Below are 20,935 nucleotides of genomic sequence, written 5' to 3'. Positions count from 1 at the left end.
ACCGTGTCTGGTCGAGCATTTTTTTACTATTGTAAAAAAAAAAACATGTTGTTCTGTTGGCCGTGATGATTGTAATAATGTCGGTTATATTGATATACATATATTATGTTAACGGCAAATGAAGGAACGACGAAATTTCTTAGACGCGTCACGTATCTAAATATGTACGGATGTAACTACATATTTTATATAAATTAAGTTTCTTTTGATTGTGTTTGTTAATTATTCGCGTGATAGGGAGAAACAGAGACGATCATTATGAGGAAAGACTATGATAGATAACAATATTTGATAACGAATTAATTATAAAAGAGACTCGTGGATCGATGGTGAATTATATTTCGAGAAAGAGCTAGCTATAACTTGAAATTCTTTTGACCACAAGATTAGAACACTTGACATATCTGCCGCGATTGTTAAGTTTTCTATATGCGATGGTACGATTTAGACACGTTTACAGATTAACAACGTGTAGTGAACAGTGTACTAATTACAAGTGAAGATTAACGAGAAGCCGAGTAAAATTGTAACGGAATCGTCTTAAGTGTATACCTTTCGAATACATGCAAGCATCAATAGAAAAATACGTATAACACTCGTTTCGTAAATCCTTTCTTCTCTGCACACGACTGGACGTTCGTAAATCGTATTTGAATACTCTTGCAGTCGAACATAGAAGAGAACAAAAATTGTGTAAAGCTCTAGCACATAATCTGCGTGTGTAAGGTATTCGATCATCGTTCCCGACGATTATGTGAAATTACAACAGCGACATGTGAACATTTTTTAGTAGTTGCAATAAAATAAAGAAATTTTTATAAATATATTAAAAAAAGAAAAACAAAGGGGATAGTTACCATACTTTCCTTCGATATTAATGAAACTTGATCTCCTTCGCAGGTTTCTTCTTTTGGTACCTTGGTATGTAATTTTCTCTGATAATCAAGCAGAAAATAATATTACTCTTCAAAAGTAATTAACTATTGTTTAGTATTAAACAATTATTTATGTGATCCCCAAAAGATGTATTGTTCAAGAGGGGGTGCACGGATTACGTAAGTTTAAGAACCCCCGGCATAGATCATATTCTTTTAATGAGAGCTAGTAGATGGAGATAATAGCGCGCACCGTAAACTCCGTTGTTACATGTTCTATCTTAAATGCTAAAATGGAGGCGTCAATTATCGGCAAAACTAATGTAACGAACATTGCTGATTGCATATCAGAATTGGTATACCTTTTCCTATTAAAATGAGTACAATGTTTTACTCGTATTTTTTTCTTATGTTATTGCACAATCTTTTCGAAACTTTTATGATACCCTGTGCAATAGGTATCCAACTCTCTGAACGCCAATGCTACTTCAATTGCGATACGAATTCACAGCAAAGAGCGTAAGATTCAAGTAATAGATAATGGTATAGGGATACCAAAAATACAATTAAAAACGATTGGAGAGTACAATAGTGAAAATTTGCATCGTTCGAACATATATAATATTTGTAACAGAAGAAAGCAAACGCTAATTAATATTCGTAGATTATCCAATGCTGTGATTGTTGCTTCCAGATATTACAACTCATTTAGAACATATATGAAAGTGGGTAATTTTTGTATAGAAAAGTATTCGATTTGAATGCTATTACACGTCAATTTACTAGTTATTGGTTTTCATAGATTTTCAAAGCCTACCACGAGCCAGAGATTGTTAGAATTAATAGAAGGCCTAGCCAGGGCACTACGATATGCATTTATGGATTCCATGAATTATGTTTAAGTAAATGGGATACATCTTTCATGTATTATTTGATTGGAAACATTGCCATAGCCAACCCATATGTGAATACACGTTTAAATAATTTGTACTTGGCTCTTCATATTTGTGAATTTATATTCTACATATTTAATTATTTAAATATCTTCAGACTTCATTTACCGTTAGAGATGATCAAGAAGGAAAGGTTACTATGGCAATCACTAAGCCACACAATCCAATAGATATCTTCAAATTACTATATAACAGAGAGGTGTTACTTAACAAGATGTGGTATATAAAATCTATGGAGAAATCTGATGTCAAATTTTGTGCTTTCATTGGACTGACTAATGTTAAATCTATCGCCACTCAGTATATTTTCTTAAATAATAAATTAGTACATTGCCCTTTGATTTTGCAAATAATTGCAACTATTTTTATCAATTCGTTGAAGTTCACTGAAACAGAACAGGGTGGAAAGATACCAAGGAAGGAGGAGGTCTTTATTTTATTATTCGTTATATGTGCAGGGTATATATTTACGATAGAAAATGGAAAAAAAACATTAATTTTCTCCAATGTTCATGATTTACTGCAAAGCATTAGAGATATGCTATTAAAAATTTGTACCAAAGACATTACACCATTATCCGTTAAAGATTTAAGATATAATAGGAGACCCGCTGAACAATTTAAAAGCAACAAAATGGTTGTAAATACAGATTTATCTAAGTTGATTACACCTATTTCACAAAAAGACAATATTATGAATGGAAACATTCAATTAACTTTTTCCGAGTGGTCTACCTGGTCCTATGCCGAGAGTTTGAAACAACTAGAAAACAGTTCTCTGAAATTTTATAAGCATTTTGATTTTTTACCAGAAAACTTACATAAATTATTGCGTGGTAAGACAAAGTTGGTAAAAACAAATATTTTAAATTACTGCAATGGAAGTATGTGTTCAGCCAAACTAAAGTCTGGATTGCAAAGTAATTATATTGCTCAGAAAATAAAATTATCGATTAATTAGTAAAATTTAATTCATAATATATTTCATTTTTAGTTCCAGATGTATTACCTCATCAAGATATCAATGTACGTCGATGTAAAATTATTCAACGATATCGCGAGTTCAAGTTAAACAGAGAACTCTTGAAAACAATAAAAGTAAGTATAGTTAAAACTATAAAATAATAGTATACTTCAGAGGCACTTCAACTATATAGTAAATTACAGCAATTCTTATTTTCTAAGGTATTAGGACAGATGAACAACGAACTGATAGTAGGAATAGCAAGTCAAAATAATATGAAGATTCTTTTATTGATGGATCAACATGCCATTCATGAAAGGATAAGATATGAAGAGTTGCTTAGCAGTAAGTTAACAATAAGTTACAGTAATAAATTGACATTATAATTGTAAAATTAATTTGTAGAGTACAAGATACAGCTGAAGAGTCAGTTGTTTCCTGCTAAATTGAAAAATCCTATCATTATAAAACTACCTGCAGATAGCTGTAATCTACTTTTATCAAATCAAAAGATGGTGAAAAAATTTGGCATAAGTTTCAGTATGATGAGTAATGACACCATAATGGTATATGCTGTACCAGAATGTTTACGAAAGAACAAATACTACTCTAATGAATTAAAGTTAAAGTTAAATGCAGAAAGTCTTTTGAATGAACTGTTACAACGTTTCACAACTTATGGTTGTTATCGACTCGATAGTTTACCGCTTACCATTCACAATGCCATCGCTATGGAAGCCTGTCACGGTACGTTTTTCGTTTTTTCTTAAATTACTATTTCATAAACAAATAAACAAATAAAAAGTATACGCAAAATATAAATGATTATATTATATATTTTAGAAGTAAATGTGAGTAAAATAACAATCTCATTTATTTGTTCATAATAATGTAACATTCGTTCTACTAACTAAGATAGAGTATTTCAGGGTGCATCAGATTTGGAGTTCCACTAACATTAAAAGAATGCAAGTCGCTTTTAAAATTATTATACAAAACAAAGTGCCCTAATCGATGTGCTCATGGACGACCATCCATAGTACCTTTGATGGAATTAACAGATTTGGAAGCACGACACAAGAATACCGTCCCGGTATGTAATACTTTTTTTCATATGTTATGTTAAATTTAAGAGCTTATTAACTAACGCATTAATACGTATAAACCTACGCAAGTAGTGTTCTCGCAAGTAAGTTAACTTAACTCTAAAAAACTGTTAGATTAATTCCATATAATTCGCTTAAAGTTATATATCCGGATATCCAGAAACTAAAATATCTTTTCCAAAGTAATTAATTCTGCTTACAATGATCATAAATTCGCTTCCTCCTAGAGAAATCGGGCAGAGGTTGTTAGGCCGTGTAAAGAAACACATCGTGTATAAGGCAAATTCCAGTTCCGGTGATGTACCGACGAAAATAGTTGTAACAGGTTGTACTACACCATTTAATGACGAACGCACTTTTAGGACTGATGCTTTCTGTAAAGAAATATGAAGCAACAGATATTATAAACATAGACAATTTTAATTGGTATCCCTTTAAATATCTCACCACTCTATTACTTACATCACCCAGCTTAAGCTCTTTAATGTATCCAAGATAGTTGAGTTTCTTCTCGGTTTCTTGCTTCGCATAATAGATCCAATTGTGCAGTCCAATTATATCCGAATCAAACTGTTCAGCTAGGAACACAGTCTCAAAACCAGAACTAGACGCGTCTCCGTCGATTCTTTTGAACAGCGAGAACCATATGCGTCTCAAAGTATCCTTAAACTCGTACTCGTCGTTTTCAATGTATCCCTTATCAGCTAAGAACTTTAAAACCGCTTTCATCACATCTTTTTCGAGAATTTTATCAATAAGTTCTGATTCCTCCTTGCGTTTTTCAGGCGTAATAGTCTCCTTTGTTTTAACATCGAATTCGTAGTTATCGTGCAAAGCTATTACGGCTTTCACTGTTGGAATCTCGTAGGCCTCGTCCGTCACTTTTAGTAAGCTGAATGATATATACATACAAAGTGAAAAGCGATTCGTACTTATAGCACATTATTTTAATGCCAACAAATCCAAAGTGTACTCACGGCTCGGGAGCGTCGTCACTGGTGCTGTCATCTTTCTTCTGGCCTTGCAGATTCACTGTTATGTACTTGAGAGTGCTCTGCTCTTTCTCGTATAGACTTTCTGTTAATTTCTTTATATCTTCGTTAGAGGTAATGAATCCAAGTGGATTAGGATTGTTCTGCGTCGATTCCTGAGCATTCGAATTACTCTGCGGTGCACTATTAGTACCCGCGTTAGTCTGCGAAGCTTGTGGTGCTGCAGCAGCCAATGGTTGGACCCCTGGGGCCGCATCAGTAGCTAATGGTATGACCCCTGGGACCGTATCTTGTGCTGGTTGAGCCGCTGAAGCTGCACCAGCCGCTGGAGCTACACCAGCCGCTGAAGCTGCACCAGCCGCTGGAGCTACACCAGCCGCTGGAGCTGCACCAGCCGCAGGTTGTTCTGAATTTGGAGCTGGGGCTGGGGCAGTTCCGTTATTGTAATAATTGTTATAAGTAATTTGCGTGTGGGGTACGTCACTACTACTACCACCGCTACTAGTGCCTCTGGTGCCGTAGATTCCTCCTGGTATTAATCTATTCACAGCTGCATTCACACCAGCGCTCACACCAGCGAAGACGAATGCCTCTTTTGCTAATTGCCCAATACCAGGCTTCTGTGATTGCTGTAGAAGAATAGTTTGTTGCGGCACCTGTCCCATAGATGGGCTATACGATGGTTGTCCGAAACCTGGATTGTATCCACCATAAGATGGTTGTCCTCCGTAAGGTGCATGTGCTCCTAAGCCAGGGTTGTAACCAGAACCGGGTGGAGGATTGTAACCGTGGCCCAATGAAGGGTTGTACCCCTGTCCAATTGGAGGATTGTAGCCTTGTCCAACTGAAGGATTGTAGCCTTGTCCAACTGAAGGATTGTACGGTTGACCAGGATTGGTATTGGTATGATAAGGATTGTTGGCTGGTTGACGCGGGTATCCACCTACAAATCGTTATCTTTTAAATACTTTATAATTTACAGCCATGTACACTGACATTAGCATAAGGTTTTACATACATCCTGTTGAAAAAGAAGTATTAATTACCTGAGGGACTATATCCGGATTGCACATTCGTAGCGCTGGTTTTAGCAGCCTGTTCAGAGACAGGGGCAGATGGTTTAGGTGCCGTATTAGTAGCAGTTGGTTTGTTGCTCGATGGCACATTCCATCCTATCTTTCCCGGATTAGAACCGCCTGTACAAAAAATAATCGACTATATTGCCAGACAGAACAAAATCCAACACCCAAGCGAATAATCGATAAACGATCATATATCTGCTGGGACATAAATAATTTCATGGTAGAAGACTATAAAGACAACGCGTTCTCGAACACGCTGCTAAAATTTAAGCACGAAATTACCTTGATTTTGTTGGTGTGTATCATGGGACGTATAAGAGGTACGAGGACGAGGCGTCGTCCTCGAACGAGACGCGAATCCCCATCCACTGCTACTTCCAGGTCGCCTTCTAGTCGACTTTCCATCTCCTGTGTCAGCTGGAACGAAGTTATCACGATTTTAGTACGACGTAAAATATTTTCAGTTCTTGGCAAGTCGCGCACAGATTACAGAGACTGTACAACTACCAGCTACCAAATTAACGAAGCGTGAAGTGAATGAAATCGCTGAATAGAATCTTTGTAAGAATTACGTGTGGGAATAATTACTACATGTTAGCTGAATATGATGCGTTCGTCGAAACTAAAACGTTTCACGAAGAAATTGTCATTGGTTGAATAGAATACGTCGAACGAGAGAGATATTCCAGAGTGATAATATTTCAATTTTCTTAATAACGAGCGCTTCGTGTTCTAGCGTACTATACGCTTCATAATAATCCACCCACTACTTGTTGAGCCTCTCTATCACTGCATGATCGTTCTATTCGGTCCCTAACAATTTAACAATTTGCTAAATAAAGTAATGGTATATCGTTAACATGCCACCGTTATTATTTATATAAGAGTGTTAAAAAACATATTCAAACTTTGTGAATTAATTCCACAGTAACATGATTAAGATAACAATTGTTTTTGATTGGCATCAATTTCTGCAATTAGTAACCGGTTTATGGAAATTTATGCTGATGTGATATGTCATAAATGTGCAAAGCAAAGCGTCCAGGCAAGGCTGTTTTTTAGATTAAACTGTTTCGTGCATCGCAGGCAAACTATTAACAATTTAAGGACAATGACTTTAAAAAATTTCTCTTCCTGTGTCCTCAATAGCTGATAAACCTGAAACGCACGTATAACGCTGTCATTAGTCTATGGTAGATGCGAGGAGGTAGTCGAAAGCAAAACCGCATTTCTCATTTAATAAAATAAGTAAGAGTTTCAAAGATAAAACGAAACTTTTCAATTGTAGAATTTATGAGTATATGAAGGATCTTAAGTTAGCATTGTACATTTCGTTATCGCAATGACATCGTTTATTCAGGAACACGTCATCTTAGAAAATACACGGAAGTAAACAGGTTTACATCACCGTAAGTAGTAAAGAATTCAATGTTTTACGGAACTTGGTACAATTAAATTGAATGACTCATGTAGTAACCAGTACGCTCAAGACTTTCTAGAAAAGCCGTTTTTTTTTTTTTGCGACTTCCCTTCAATACCGTTAAATACGAACAAGTGAATAATACGGCGTTCGCGTGCGTTGGTATACGATCAAGCAACAGCAATTTTCTCTCTGTGATCTTGTTACGATCTATTCGATTGCAACTCCGTCATGCAATTTGCAGCTGCATTTAAAGCCAATTAAATCATTCGTAGAATGCTTCGTTCTCGAACGAACGTGAACTTCTATTTATTTTCTTTGAAATTTAGTCCATACACATGAAGCGTGAAAAAAGATCGCCTTGAAACCTGTAGGTAGCTGGTAATCTCGTACGCATACAAATTCCGTTTTCAAAAGACTCACTTCTGTCATTAGTAAATTTGCTTTGTAAAACAAAAATTCTTTAATGTTAAGAACATAGTTGAAGCATACTGTCAAGGAGGCGCTATATTTTATCGTTCCAAACCGGTTGCACGATCTATAAGGAAACTCTTGGTAGCGATACATAGCGATAAATAGCAGTAGATCTCCTATAAGCTATCGCTTACCAAACACCAGCAGAACAATAATCGTGCAGATCCAGATTGGCTTGACGTTCATGTCCTTTCTCTAGTATATTCCACTTGTTTTGTAAATAACTCGAAAACGTTGAACGATAAAGAATTTCTTCGTACAACGATCGATGCGCACTGCCTGGTAGTTGAACCGTTACTGAAGGACTTTTTGTGAACTGACGCGCACTGTTCACATTAAACCGGTTTCAATGTCAGTTATACGTTGCAAACTTTTCCTCCACATACCATCTTGCGTTCATAGTAATTGATGGGGAACTTTACGTGCTAGGACTTTAATACTTTTTACAAATATCCAAGGACTCAATTTTTCAAAATTGTCAAAATTGTGAAGGCTATTTTAAAGTTCAATGATTAACTTCTTGTTCTGTGTTTCAGGAGAAACTGAATTTCAAAAGGTTAATGTCATATCGTACGAGAGGATATAAAAATTAATTGAAGACATTCATGGAGGAGGATCTAGAAAAAGAGACGTTATCATTAATTTTTTTATGAACCATAAGCTTGTTTTGATTTAATTTAATATCGTTAAATAAGTTACTACCGTAAAATACTACTTTTTAAGCATTTTTATTGTCTTTGGTCATTGTAATATAAGATTCTTCCCCCTTTGTTGACCCTTATTGTCGTTTTTTTTACTGTCGATAGAATAATACAATATACGCTACACTGTATTGGCATATAGTTACTATGTATAATATATAATATGGTACATTAGAACATCGGAAGAGCGAGATCTATAACTTCGCTTCCAAAATATGTAAACGCGTGCGTAAAGATGTTGAACTTGGTACCGCCAAGAGAAACTGGACAGAGATTATTCGGCCTTGCGTAGAAGCATATCGTGTACAGAGATATCTCCAATTCAGGTAGTGTACCCACAAATATCGTAGCGTTTGGTCTAACAATTCCGTCCATTTGGAAATTTAGTTTCAACAGCGATGCGGTCTAAAATAAATATTTCAACATTCAGCATGTTGCAATATCACTTTTTAAATATGATCGTCAAGTGACTTACAGTTCCGAGATTTAGTTTATCCACATAGCCCATGTAATCTATACGTTTCAGAGATTCCTGATGCGCGAAATACATCCAATCTTGCACACCAATAATAGCTGTGCCGTAATTTTCAGATGAGAACACACGTTCAAATCCGCACGTGCTTCCGCTAAATATGGTGAACCATATACGACGAAGCACGTCTTTCCTTTCAAAATCATCCGGATCGATGAATCCACGATCAGCTAACCATTGCATAGCTGTTGTTAACTCGTTTGTGTTCAAGAAGGTATCGATGAGAAGATTTTCTTGTTTCCTTGTCTCGATGGTGCGATTCAATTTCTTGCGGAAATCATACTCGTAACTATCATAAAGGGACCGGATTAAGTAAATTGATGGATATTGGAATTGGTCTAGATCTACGTCGAACAATCTGAAAGAAGCAATTTATGAAAACTATTCGCCTAATTCATCTAAAAAAGTGATATCATGAGCGTACAAGAAGAGTCTAAAGAAAATCCGTTCCTCCAAAGATCTAACGTGAGTAATTTTACATTTCTTGTAAGATGCAATTGTTCCTTTTCGCTTTTAATTTTGTAGATATGGAATACATTCCTTATACACCCATGATACGATTGTGTATCATTAAATACATACGGTTCTTTAGCTTCGTCCGTCACATTAGGAGATGTAACACGAGTCTGCAGATTCAATTTAATGTATTTAGATATGTTATGCGAATTTTTCGCAAACAATTCTTCGGATATTTTATATAGTTCGTCATCGGAGATCCTATACAGAAGGTTGTTTGACATATTATTTTGGTCATTTGTTCCGTTAAGTCCAGTTACAGGAAGAGCATTATTGCGGGTGCCAACAGCAGGAGTTCCAATTTCTTCTGTTCTTCCAACTGACGATGAACTTGGTACACCGCTGCTACGAGTATCTGAAGTATATGGATTTGCATTACCTGATGAATATATGTTACTTCCTCCTGCATTCGTAACTCCACTTGGTTGATTGTTAACAGGCCCTAGTGCTTGCGGTACGTTCGATGTAAACGTTCCATTCGGATTACTAGAGGCTCCTGTTTCTTGTAGTACATTTGCACCATTAAGTGCACCAGGAGTTCCAGGTGGAGTATTAAAATATTGATTGTTGTATGTAATTTGAGTTGCAGGAACTGGAGTAGTATCGGAGGATCTACTTTCAGAGTAATAATGGGAATGGTGATGAGGATTTATCAATCTGTTTACTCCCGCGTTAATGGTTGAATAGACGAGTGCTTCCTTGACCATTTGGCCAACACCTCGACCCGAATCTTGCGCGGGCATCATTAAGATAGTTTGACCGGGTACATACGGCTGTACTGCAGGTTGTGCAAAGACTTGTGCTTGCTGCGGATAATGAGGCTGTCCGTGCTGCGTAGGAGCAATGTAAGCACCTCCAGGAGCATGCATAGAGTAAGGATTTCCTAATGGCATGGAATTTGTCTGGTGAAATGGAGGAGGTACCGAAGCAGAACCGGGCCAATGATTACCCGAAGGCATAGGATGTACAGGGTACGGTGGATGTCCGCTCATAGAAGGACTAAATTGAGTACCAGGAGAAATGGGTTGGTTTTGTGGATAAACATGATCTTTGAATCCAATTGGAGGTGGGTGAGAACCTTGTATAGTTGGTTGAGTATTTGGTCTACTCATCCCCATGTGAGGGTTAGCCCATGTAGGATATGATTCAGCTGGTTTATTGGTTCCTGAGTTAGGATAGCTCCAGGGGGGAGAAGATCCTGTTAATAAATAACCGTATTTTTAATATGATTTAGTATGAACATAATTTTTAACAATATAAGGGAACATTTTTCATCGTCGGACTGGTTTTATTTATTACCTGTTCCACGATTTTGAAGTGTGCCAGTTGAAGTTCTTGTAATATGTTCCTGAGGTGCAGATGGTTGAATACCTGAAGTTTGTTTGCTTTCAGTTATGACTCTTGGTTTTCCCCCTATTGGTGGAGCAGAAGGTGCATAGGATGGTTCAATAGGTTTTGCTATTAGGAAACATACATTTTATAGTTTCTGTTTAATGTTTAGTGTACTATTTAATATGTATAAATAAATGTTTACATGGCCGCCTAGCTCCTCCACCTTCAGCATGTAAGAAATTTGTATTGATATTTTTGTTCTGTAGAGCTGTAATTAATCATAATATTACAATTAATAACAGTAGTTAAACACAAATATTAATTTACATTGTAAAATATATTTAAATTATACAACGCATCGAGTTACCATCAGAACTTCCTGTACTAGATCTAGTAGGAGATCCACTTCCAAAGGGTTTGTGAACAGTAATTCTTTGCGACGAGGTACTTCTTCCACTCGAAAATCTTCCATTAGATCCTCCGCGTGAACGTCCACTAGATAGTTTAAACTTTCCAACACTAAATTTTCCACTAACATCTAAAAAGAATAAATAGTAAATAATTAATCTAATAGTAGCACAAAAATGTAATGTGCATTTATATACTTACCATTTATAAATAACACAGAAACAAATATAAAAAGAAATATCATAAACTTCATTATTTTTACAAATATTTAACATGTGCCTAACTGCCGTGCATTCGAGGGAACTGCTATTTAAGAGAATGCTCAAATATAGACAAATGCGTAATTTCCCTCTTATGTTTATCAAACTTTGTTCCTAGTGTATAAAATATTCATTCTTGGAATTATAGAAAGAGATCATTGCCGATGACCTTTTAGAGATATGAAATTTACTGCTGATAAAGACAACGTTTCTTAACATGCTTTTATTTGGTCTGAACAACCACCAACACCGCCATACATAAATTTTATAGAATGATTAAATTATAAACAATACGTTTTATAAATCTGTGTTGACATTTAAATGTTAATTATACAATAATTTCGATAATAAAATATTAATATGTATTAAAATAGAAACAAGAATATTCAATATTTATATAAATTATTGTACAATATATTACTAAGAAGAAATTGTACTCGATAACACAGGCAAGAAAAGTACTTCACCACAGTATACAGTAGCGAAACTTTCTGTCGGCAACTTTGATGTCGGTGTTCTAAAAAATTGAGTGTGCATGTGTGTCAATAAATTCCGAATCGCTGTGCCATCTGAACTTCTGCTTCACTTGCTCTTTAGTTTTTCTTTCTCTCTCTTTCTTAGCAGACAAAATAACATTATACTGTGGTACTACCCGCATTCTGTACTTTTTGTTAACAAATGTATAAGATATTGATTTTGTATGTATTAAAAATCATTGCCACGTACTATATCTTAAAATAGTGACATACTACTGACACAGCCTTTCAAATTTATGAAAATACTGAAATAGCTTATTACTTTCAGAAAGGAAAGGTACAGTTTCAAAATTTATCCTTCTTTTGCGATATATCTGTCTAAAATGGCTTCACTTGGATAATCTGGAACTGATAATTGCCTAAAGCCCTCATCATCCACAAAGCAAATTTCATGACCATCCTAAAAATATTCATTCAAAATTATTTATCATATTTGCCCATCTATTACTACTTTACACTAAAAATTAAGAACTTTAACTGCACTTACAGGATCAGCAAGAATAATAACTCTTACAGAGGCTTTTCCTGGAGTATCCAATGTTATTAAATCAGTTAATATCTTATTATCACTATCTTTGATCCTCTTTTGAATTTCTGGCTGTTCCATATGAGGAACTGAAAATGCTACACGTCCATAGGCTGTACCATGATTAATTTCAGTACCTAATAAAAGAAAATGGTTTTTAATCATCATAAATACATTCCAGGTTGCACAACACTATAAAAAAGAACTTGCCAATATCTTCAAATTCAATCTTTGCTTGCTCATTGCTATATCCTAGTAATACACTTTTTTCTGTTTGATTAAATACTTTCAGTTCTAAAGTATCCTTCCAATAAGCCATAGTTTTTTGAAGATTTGAGCTAGATAAAGTTACTTTTTCCACAGGATCTGTAGGAAGAATATATTTTTATTTAATTGATATCTTAAAAGGCTCTTGGTTGCTTCTAATTCCACAGTAATACCTGTATCTACAGGTTGTGGTTCATCGACGACATAGTACTTGTAACCACCAGGTGCTTCTAAAACAAATTTCCCATTCTCTTCTTTAACTGGCCATCCATCCGTGCGCGCTCTCTGCAATGCTTCTCTAGATCGAATAGTTATTCCGCCAAAATCATTTCCTAATTTGTATTCTTTGATTCCATAATTGTAAGTTAATTCTATTACAAAATGAGTATCTTCTGGCCCGTATCCTATCATAGTTTTGCTCCACCTGTTCGCATACGGTCTGCGTGGAAAGAACCAAGCAATCGTGTAAGTATTCTTCAACAGTTTCTCTATTTATTTTATACTTAATAAAAAACAATTAAAAACAAAGGTGCAAACCCATTACAAGCAGCCTCGCAGCCATCAGCAAATTCTTCGTGACGTAATACCTGCAAGAAAAATGACACTTCCGTGAAATGAAACAACGACTCGGTTCATTACAAATACTTAACCTTCATCCCAAGAATTTCACGATAGAACTTTGCCGTCAATTTCCGATCTGGTATTTTAAATACATAATGAAGCGCTCGTCCAGTAACCATTTTTAAGAACCTTATTCTCGCAGTCGCCGTGTCCGAAGAGAAATATATTCCAGCTCTGCGAATAAAACGTAAGAGCACCGCCCACCGTGGTTATCTAACGAACTGATCTCCTCGAAAGGAAAACCTGTGATTTATAATTTTCAGAAAGATTCCTGTAATGACTAATGGTCGAGAGGAGAATGAATTACGTACATCCAAGTGCTCGTGCTGCGCAATTCTTTTTACTTGGCTCCTACATGATATAGTACACGAGTAGTACAAGCACATCTATATCGAATTACGTATCTTTAAGTGATTACCTTTATTATCAAAGTTTAAAGCAAACATATTTCGTTGCGCGGGTGATTATACTATACTATACTATAAGTATCGTTGTAAAATGAAATTAAATTGTAATTTCTTCTGTACTACATTGAGTTCGTTAAATAAATAAATTTATTCAAGAAAAATACAAGTTTTATCATTTTCCTTCTCTTGTACGCACTTCCATTCCCTTTCCTTACCACTTAAATCCATTAAAGTAAGAGAGCTTCACGCATATCATGCCGATATCCCGATTTTTCGTCTTTGTATCAGGAGAACATGACGTCACAGGAGGTATCCGAACGCACCACTTCTTGGAAATGACGTCAACGAGAATTCCAGGAATTTCGGTGATTCTTGGAAGTGACGTCATTTTCCTAGAAGTGGCGCGTATACGTCCTCACTACTTATGTTCTCCTGATACATTCGCAATTTTCCGACCAAAATCTCGAAAATCCGACTTTGTATCAGGAGAACATGACGTCATAGGAGGTAACGGCAATTCCAGGAATTCTCGATGACGTCATTTCCAAGAAGTGGCACTTTGGGATACCTCCTATGACGTCATGTTCTCCTGATACATTGCCGATTTTTCGAACAAAATCTTGAAAATCCGACTTTGTATCAGGAGAACATGACGTCATAGGAGGTATCCGAATAGTGCCAGTTCTTGGAAATGACGTCATCGAGAATTCCAGGAATTTCGGTGATTCTTGGAAGTGACGTCATTTTCCTAGAAGTGGCGCGTATACGTCCTCACTACTTATGTTCTCCTGATACATTCGCAATTTTCCGACCAAAATCTCGAAAATCCGACTTTGTATCAGGAGAACATGACGTCATAGGAGGTAACGGCAATTCCAGGAATTCTCGATGACGTCATTTCCAAGAAGTGGCACTTTGGGATACCTCCTATGACGTCATGTTCTCCTGATACATTGCCGATTTTTCGAACAAAATCTTGAAAATCCGACTTTGTATCAGGAGAACATGACGTCATAGGAGGTATCCGAATAGTGCCAGTTCTTGGAAATGACGTCATCGAGAATTCCTGGAATTTCGACGATTCTTGGAAGTGACGTCATTTTCCTAGAAGTGGCGCGCATACCTCCTATGACGTCATGTTCTCCTGATACAAAGTCGGATTTTGGAAATTTTGGTCGAAAAATCGGCAATGTATCAGGAGAACATGACGTCATAGGAGGTATCCGTTATAGTGCCACTTCTTGGAAATGACGTCATCGAGAATTCCTGGAATTTCGGCGATTCTTGGAAGTGACGTCATTTTCCTAGTAGTGGCCCGCATACCTCCTCACCACTTATGTTCTCCTGATACAAAGTCGATTTTTGGAAATTTTGGTCGAAAAATCGGCAATGTATCAGGAGAACATGACGTCATAGGAGGTATCCGAATAGTGCCACTTCTTGGAAATGACGTCATCGAGAATTCCAGGAATTTCGACGATTCTTGGAAGTGGATCGGGAAGGAAAGTGGAAGGAAAATTAGAAGGAAAATGATGAGACTTGTTATATTTCTCTTAAATAAATGTATTTATTTAATAAAATCGGTGTAGTATACAACAAGATACAATGTAATTTCATTTTGCTACGATACTTACAATATAATATAATATTTCTTGTTTCTATTGATGCGATTATATATAATAAGGCGTGTAAATACATATATTCATTTATAAATAAAATAATTTACTTAAATTATGCAAAACAATATGATGTAGATAATTAACTAATACCTTGAACTAAATCTAATGTTGATTGATGAAAAGATTCCGTCAATTTTATCGATTCTAGAATAAATTCTTCTTATATCTCCTCTCGTTTGGCATCTGTAACAAAAAGAATCATAATTTGTTATTATTAATACATGTTATAATATGATAAATTAATATGTAATCTTAATTGTTTCAAATATTCCGCGTAAACTGAATCTCCTAGCGTTTAACTGCAGCGGCGCCATCTCTCAAAAAAGTGCTGAAACTGAACGCACAGCATTACCGACGGCGAAGTGAACTACCGACCGCCTAGTGGCGCCATCTCTGCGAAGACGGCTGAAACTACTGCGCCTATTAGTTCAACCGTTTCCGAAGAGATGGCGCCACTATGAACTAATAAGCGCGGAAAGTTTGAGATACTTAAAATGTCTAAGTACATACATATTATTCATTATTATTTCCATACATATTAAAATTTGTTACAGATCGACTCTGCCGCAAAGTGTCAGATCACTATCCCAATTATTTCATACTGAATCAGTAATGCTGTATATAATTTCACATATCCCAGGCCGGGATAATTATGTAGCTGGATAATGATCATCTCCTAGTGGAGATATATAGTTAGCCACGAGTCCCCCCATTATATGTCAGAAGGTTTTCACAAACCACAAACCCGATGATTCTATTCTATGCAAAATATCCTCAGTTGATGCAACATTTTGTTGCATCTTGTTGTTTTCTTTTTGGGCATGCGCGCCTTTACGTGCATCTTTATCTTTGCCCAAGCTTCACGCAATGCAATTCTTGCTCGCCATATCGTATCGGCGCATGTATGGTAGCCATAATAATAGCAGACGATACATCAAATGTCAAAATATTCTTACTATCTGAGTATTTCCTATTAAATAAAAAACGTTTCTGATACAGTGTTTGAATATTATACAGTATTACTCGTTTTGCGAATAGATATGATAGAAAATCTTGCTGCTAAGTTGTGTTTACTTTTGTCGGAAAAAGCCCATTCAGGTAGCCAACGCGAACGATTATTTTATGTTTTTAATGTGTACTAGATAGATACACGTGTTTCTTCATTTATATATTAGCAGAAAAGTATTTAGAATTTATAGGAAACTAAATTTTACTTTTAGCCGAACAATGGAAGCTACTGGGTCAGGAGAAGGATGGGTCTTTATTAGTTGGCTGGACGGAGGAAACTGTAGAAAACGATACGAGTACATTGTATACTGTTGTAGGCCACTACGACCGGATTAATGATACTTTACAGGTTACTCTACACACCTCTTTTTATTCAAAATGTGTATGGTTTTTATCATAAATGATATAATGCAGGTGTTGCACCAATTCTCAGAAGTATTGAACATTGTACAGGCGACGATTAATCAGAGTCGCACTGTCTTTGGATACGTGACAAAACAAAAAGTTTCCACGGAAACAATGGTTGAATCCACAGAGTCCGCAGAAGACAAAGATCAGAGTGCTCAAGCAGAGGTTGAAATGTATGAAGCATTCATAGTCGAACTAAAAGGAAAGGAGACAAAGGTCCAGAGTTTGGATACAAAGAAATCTAAGCAAGTGAGAATTCAATTTTTATATAAAGAAAAGGAACATGGACAATGGGACAAATTTTTATTATTAGTTCATCAAGAATGTAAGAATTATATGTATCGTAATGCAAGTACATGGAAGCCTCATAAATCGCTGCATTTAATCTCTTTTAATATTCAGATATTATGATATATACGATAATTTTCGATACATCTGTACCAGATGTTTATTCCATACAAGATTTAAAGTCTGAATCGTTAGTGAAAGAATTTATTTGGGCTCAATGGGATATGATAAATCAAGTTTTGTATCATATACATCACAGGAAAATTCCAGTAAGCTTAGTATCCGAGGATGAAGAAGACAAAGAAAATAAATCAGTAAGAACTAATCCTACACTCAGCGGTCTCCAGTTTCACGATGATTTACCACACGAGACAGTGGTAAGTAATTTGTTGAGGTAAATAATTGAGTAAATTTTTAATAATTTGTTTCTTCATTTACAGCTAAATATTCCATTGAACTTACCTCAACTATCAATATTTTCCAATTGCGGAACTTATGAGGATGATGTTATACCTTTAAGAGTTCATGATTGTTCCTTAGATCTGATTGTGGTTACTGACTCTAAAGGAATGGTTTGTGTATGCCACCATTACTTGTATCGTCCAGTAAAACCACAGCAGCATGTACTTAATTCATTGAACGAGTCTAATACCGTACACTTTGCATATTCTGTAACACTTCTTCATCATAGTTGTGTGATTCATTGTGTCATACCTGGCATACCGTGGTCTCACGCTAAACTTATACGACCAACATTTGCGATATACGAGCATCATTACATGATCGTTCTTGTGCAAGGTTTATTCACTCATCTTCTCGAGATTGGCACGAACCACGAACCGTGCTGCCATATATTATGCGGTCCTTTAACATCGCTTCCGTCTCGTTCTTCATACTTGGTCCCGTTGCTTGAATTAGAAACTAATAACAAGAGCAGCAAAAAAAAGTTTGATACAAGTTCTTTGGAAGGAACTGGTGTATCTCAATCTAACACGAACATATTAACAATAGATTTACCTACACTGGATTTAGTGCAGTTAACAATCTCGTCAAACTTCCTTACGGAAGTATTTCGCAAAGAGAGCTCGACAGAAGTACGCTTGGGTATACTGCATTACTTTCTTTGTCATAGAAACGACCTGGATGTTATTTCGGAGTTAGTATGCACGATTGCAGAGAAACCTAGGTCTCTGGAAATCGTGCGGTACATGCAAGAAATTCTTATCGGCGGTTCGTATGCATTGGTGCAAAAGAATCTTCTAGCAGACGCTGTACCTCTGTTAGCTTTGCTGCCAGTTACAACCATGGAAGAATACATAAGTTTTGAGATCAAAGTGAACGATTTGAGTATAACGTTAAGCCACGAAAAGCTTTGGAACACATCAGTAATGTTGTTGTCGCCGCAGCAAAGATTGGTCCCGTATCGCAGTGACTTGTGGACTAGACTATGGGATCAACTTAGTAAAAACAACGGGGACAAAACAAGATTTAAGCCGAGTAAAATTGCCGAGAAATTGTTGGTTTCTTTAGCGTGTTATCAACCTGAAGCACTGTCCAGATCTAGTACTCCAATGTCTCCGAGCGGAGGGTAACATATACATTATATTTATTAAATTATGCTTTAATCTCAATAATACCATTCTGTGAACAACGAAGTCTTTTATATTACAGATTAGTCGTGGCTACAGTATCACTCGGAGACCTAACAGGTGGACGTAGTAGTAAACTCTTAGATTCCAGTTTGCCATTTAATGAAACAGAAAGTTGTACCGCCTCTAAACAGGAACATATCGTGTCTGTGAATTTACGAGAACTATCCATGTATTTGTTGAAACACGGTACACAGACATCGATAACACATGTTCACGGTTCGTGTACACCGCTACACGTTCACGCAATGGCAACGAGACATGTAGCAGCACAATTGGAAACCTCTCGAGCTCTTTGTCAAATGCTGTGTCGAGCTGCCAGTGTTGATCCGCGAATCGAACAAGAACGTGGTTTCATTCTTGTGTACGTAGATCGTTGACAGATAATTATTAAGAAGCCGCAATGAAATTTCAGCTGGAATATCATTTTCAGTGACCAATTGGACGAAGTAAGACAATGGTTGCTATTCATACTATTGGAGCGCTATAGACGCGCAATAGAAAGTATAGCGTTCCCGGCTCCACAGGGATTTACATCGTTTTTTACTTATCTCGGATACAGAACTTTGAAATACTCAATGTTTTTACAATACGTGCAACGATCAGTATTTGAATTACAAGTCGACGTCAGTAAAATTATAATGGCTGGTACATTATCTCGAACTTACATTTTTTTCCACCGCTATTCGATATTTGAACCATTTCCAATATACTTATTTCTGCAGACATTAGCGATACGAGAGAAAACGTCGTTCGTAAGTTAACCTTATTGTCTTTACTACCGAGGTCACGAGCGAAAAGACTTTTAAATCAGTGGTTGCATCCCGTAAGCTTTATGTTAAGAGCCCGTGAACATGCCGCCAACATTTTATCCGGCGAGGTATGCCAGAACCGTGGCAGAACGTTGCAACAGCGGAATCATCATAATGGTAACATTAAATAACTAATAAACAGAAGGCTAACATTTGTAAAAAGTTGGGTTTCATAAAACGCATTCTACGCAGGATTGGCTGCGTTTCCATCAGCGGATCGTTTGTCCCCATTGGATACGTTCCTCGATCTTCTCACAGCTAAAGGTAAAAAGTGAAATTATCATCAATTTGATCGTACATTTCAATTACGGATCGACTTTATTTTGCAGCTAGTCTAACCGAATTAGATTTTGGCCTGCTTATAGAAGCCACAGTAACATCCACAGAAGATTTCTTATAGGTAAATGTATTTCAGTTCTCCCTTAGATTCATTTATAATCAAAATAATGCGCGAATAATCGAAACACGCAAAGTGCCATTAATATCTTCCGAGTGTTTAGTTATTTATGAATGTGTAGCTTTAATCGTACTTTGTAAAGTCCCAGATGTTCCTCTTTTGAACGTTCTATACGGTAGATTTTAAACAAAACGTAGACTAAAGCGATTATTTAACTATTTCGCTGACTATATCATGTTCCGGTTTTTATTAGTTTAAAGTTCACATTATGAGATTACATCTTCGTTATAATATTCCGTAGCTACGTTCTCGTTTTTGTATATAATAACTTTTACAAGTTGAACTTTTATTAGTAAATTGTTAGAATTTTACGTTGATGTTGTTAGTCGGTTAATCAAAATCATTTGTGATGTTATGTACTTATATTACTTCTTTAGTGCGTCGTACCGTGTATGAATTGTTAAGTTGTTACAGTAGTAAATCTTTCGTATTGTTAACAAAACTGTACACGTATCGGAAGATATGTACAAAAGTAACAGTATTAACTATCTTCTGTGTCGAAATAAACGTTTAGAAAAACGAATCCACGTTCTCTCTTTCTCTTCCTCCTTCCAACTTCGAATTCCCCGGGAAAGAAAGTGAAAAATTCAAACTCGAAATTACGCGCCCGCATAAAAACGTATCTTCTCTCTTTATCTAAACGCGTTTTGTTTAAGGCTCGT

At 36.2% G+C, this 20,935-nt stretch overlaps 6 protein-coding genes across 9 annotated transcripts in view; 2 read left to right on the top strand and 4 right to left on the bottom strand.

The window, feature by feature from the left end:
* The first annotated feature begins 1,168 nt into the window (after window positions 1-1,168).
* On the top strand, window positions 1,169-3,946 carry LOC143424892 (DNA mismatch repair protein MutL). Its single transcript, XM_076897253.1, has 8 exons — window positions 1,169-1,231; window positions 1,334-1,600; window positions 1,678-1,839; window positions 1,926-2,748; window positions 2,823-2,926; window positions 3,014-3,137; window positions 3,198-3,550; window positions 3,712-3,946. The coding sequence occupies exons 1-8, from the start codon at window positions 1,169-1,171 to the stop codon at window positions 3,916-3,918; spliced, it is 2,103 nt and encodes a 700-aa protein (XP_076753368.1). The 3' UTR covers window positions 3,919-3,946.
* A 69-nt stretch (window positions 3,947-4,015) lies between these two features.
* On the bottom strand, window positions 4,016-8,159 carry LOC143424236 (uncharacterized). Its single transcript, XM_076896188.1, has 7 exons — window positions 8,001-8,159; window positions 6,255-6,389; window positions 5,937-6,086; window positions 5,264-5,833; window positions 4,876-5,221; window positions 4,361-4,790; window positions 4,016-4,272 (listed from the first exon to the last, which is right to left on the bottom strand). The coding sequence occupies exons 1-7, from the start codon at window positions 8,050-8,052 to the stop codon at window positions 4,039-4,041; spliced, it is 1,917 nt and encodes a 638-aa protein (XP_076752303.1). The 5' UTR covers window positions 8,053-8,159; the 3' UTR covers window positions 4,016-4,038.
* A 438-nt stretch (window positions 8,160-8,597) lies between these two features.
* LOC143424226 (uncharacterized) overlaps window positions 8,598-20,935 on the bottom strand; it is an 89,128-nt gene continuing 76,790 nt past the window's right edge. For all 3 annotated transcript variants that reach the window (XM_076896157.1, XM_076896158.1, XM_076896156.1), the window contains exons 12-13: window positions 9,043-9,457; window positions 8,598-8,972 (exon numbers count right to left, since the gene is read on the bottom strand). In XM_076896157.1, the coding sequence (XP_076752272.1) occupies window positions 8,739-8,972; window positions 9,043-9,457 (649 nt within the window). In that variant the 3' untranslated portion in view covers window positions 8,598-8,738. The remainder of the gene's footprint in view (window positions 8,973-9,042; window positions 9,458-20,935) is intronic.
* On the bottom strand, window positions 10,871-11,722 carry LOC143424258 (uncharacterized). The gene is made up of 4 exons (XM_076896219.1): window positions 11,557-11,722; window positions 11,315-11,485; window positions 11,150-11,215; window positions 10,871-11,073 (listed from the first exon to the last, which is right to left on the bottom strand). Exons 1-4 carry the CDS (start codon window positions 11,606-11,608, stop codon window positions 10,904-10,906), a joined length of 459 nt encoding a protein of 152 aa, XP_076752334.1. The 5' UTR covers window positions 11,609-11,722; the 3' UTR covers window positions 10,871-10,903.
* Window positions 12,344-13,763, bottom strand: LOC143424265 (glyoxalase domain-containing protein 4). The gene is made up of 6 exons (XM_076896227.1): window positions 13,595-13,763; window positions 13,482-13,531; window positions 13,118-13,383; window positions 12,888-13,043; window positions 12,639-12,814; window positions 12,344-12,551 (listed from the first exon to the last, which is right to left on the bottom strand). Exons 1-6 carry the CDS (start codon window positions 13,682-13,684, stop codon window positions 12,444-12,446), a joined length of 846 nt encoding a protein of 281 aa, XP_076752342.1. The 5' UTR covers window positions 13,685-13,763; the 3' UTR covers window positions 12,344-12,443.
* Pigeon (gamma-secretase activating protein pigeon) lies at window positions 16,545-20,645 on the top strand. Of its 2 annotated transcripts, XM_076896382.1 has the most exons (10): window positions 16,545-16,749; window positions 16,872-17,008; window positions 17,074-17,392; window positions 17,470-17,732; window positions 17,796-18,943; window positions 19,027-19,368; window positions 19,438-19,652; window positions 19,730-19,933; window positions 20,009-20,080; window positions 20,146-20,645. In XM_076896382.1, exons 1-10 carry the CDS (start codon window positions 16,692-16,694, stop codon window positions 20,214-20,216), a joined length of 2,829 nt encoding a protein of 942 aa, XP_076752497.1. In that variant the 5' UTR covers window positions 16,545-16,691; the 3' UTR covers window positions 20,217-20,645. The 2 variants fall into 2 exon arrangements, with proteins under 2 accessions (XP_076752497.1, XP_076752498.1); XM_076896383.1 differs by lacking the exons at window positions 20,009-20,080; window positions 20,146-20,645 and having other exon boundaries at window positions 19,438-19,630; window positions 19,730-19,916.

This window comes from Xylocopa sonorina, chromosome 6 (genome assembly GCF_050948175.1).
Source record: "Xylocopa sonorina isolate GNS202 chromosome 6, iyXylSono1_principal, whole genome shotgun sequence".
Taxonomy (NCBI): domain Eukaryota; kingdom Metazoa; phylum Arthropoda; class Insecta; order Hymenoptera; family Apidae; genus Xylocopa; species Xylocopa sonorina.
The sequence above is the reverse complement of the archived record's forward strand: the minus strand, read 5'-3'. Positions and strand labels throughout refer to the sequence as shown.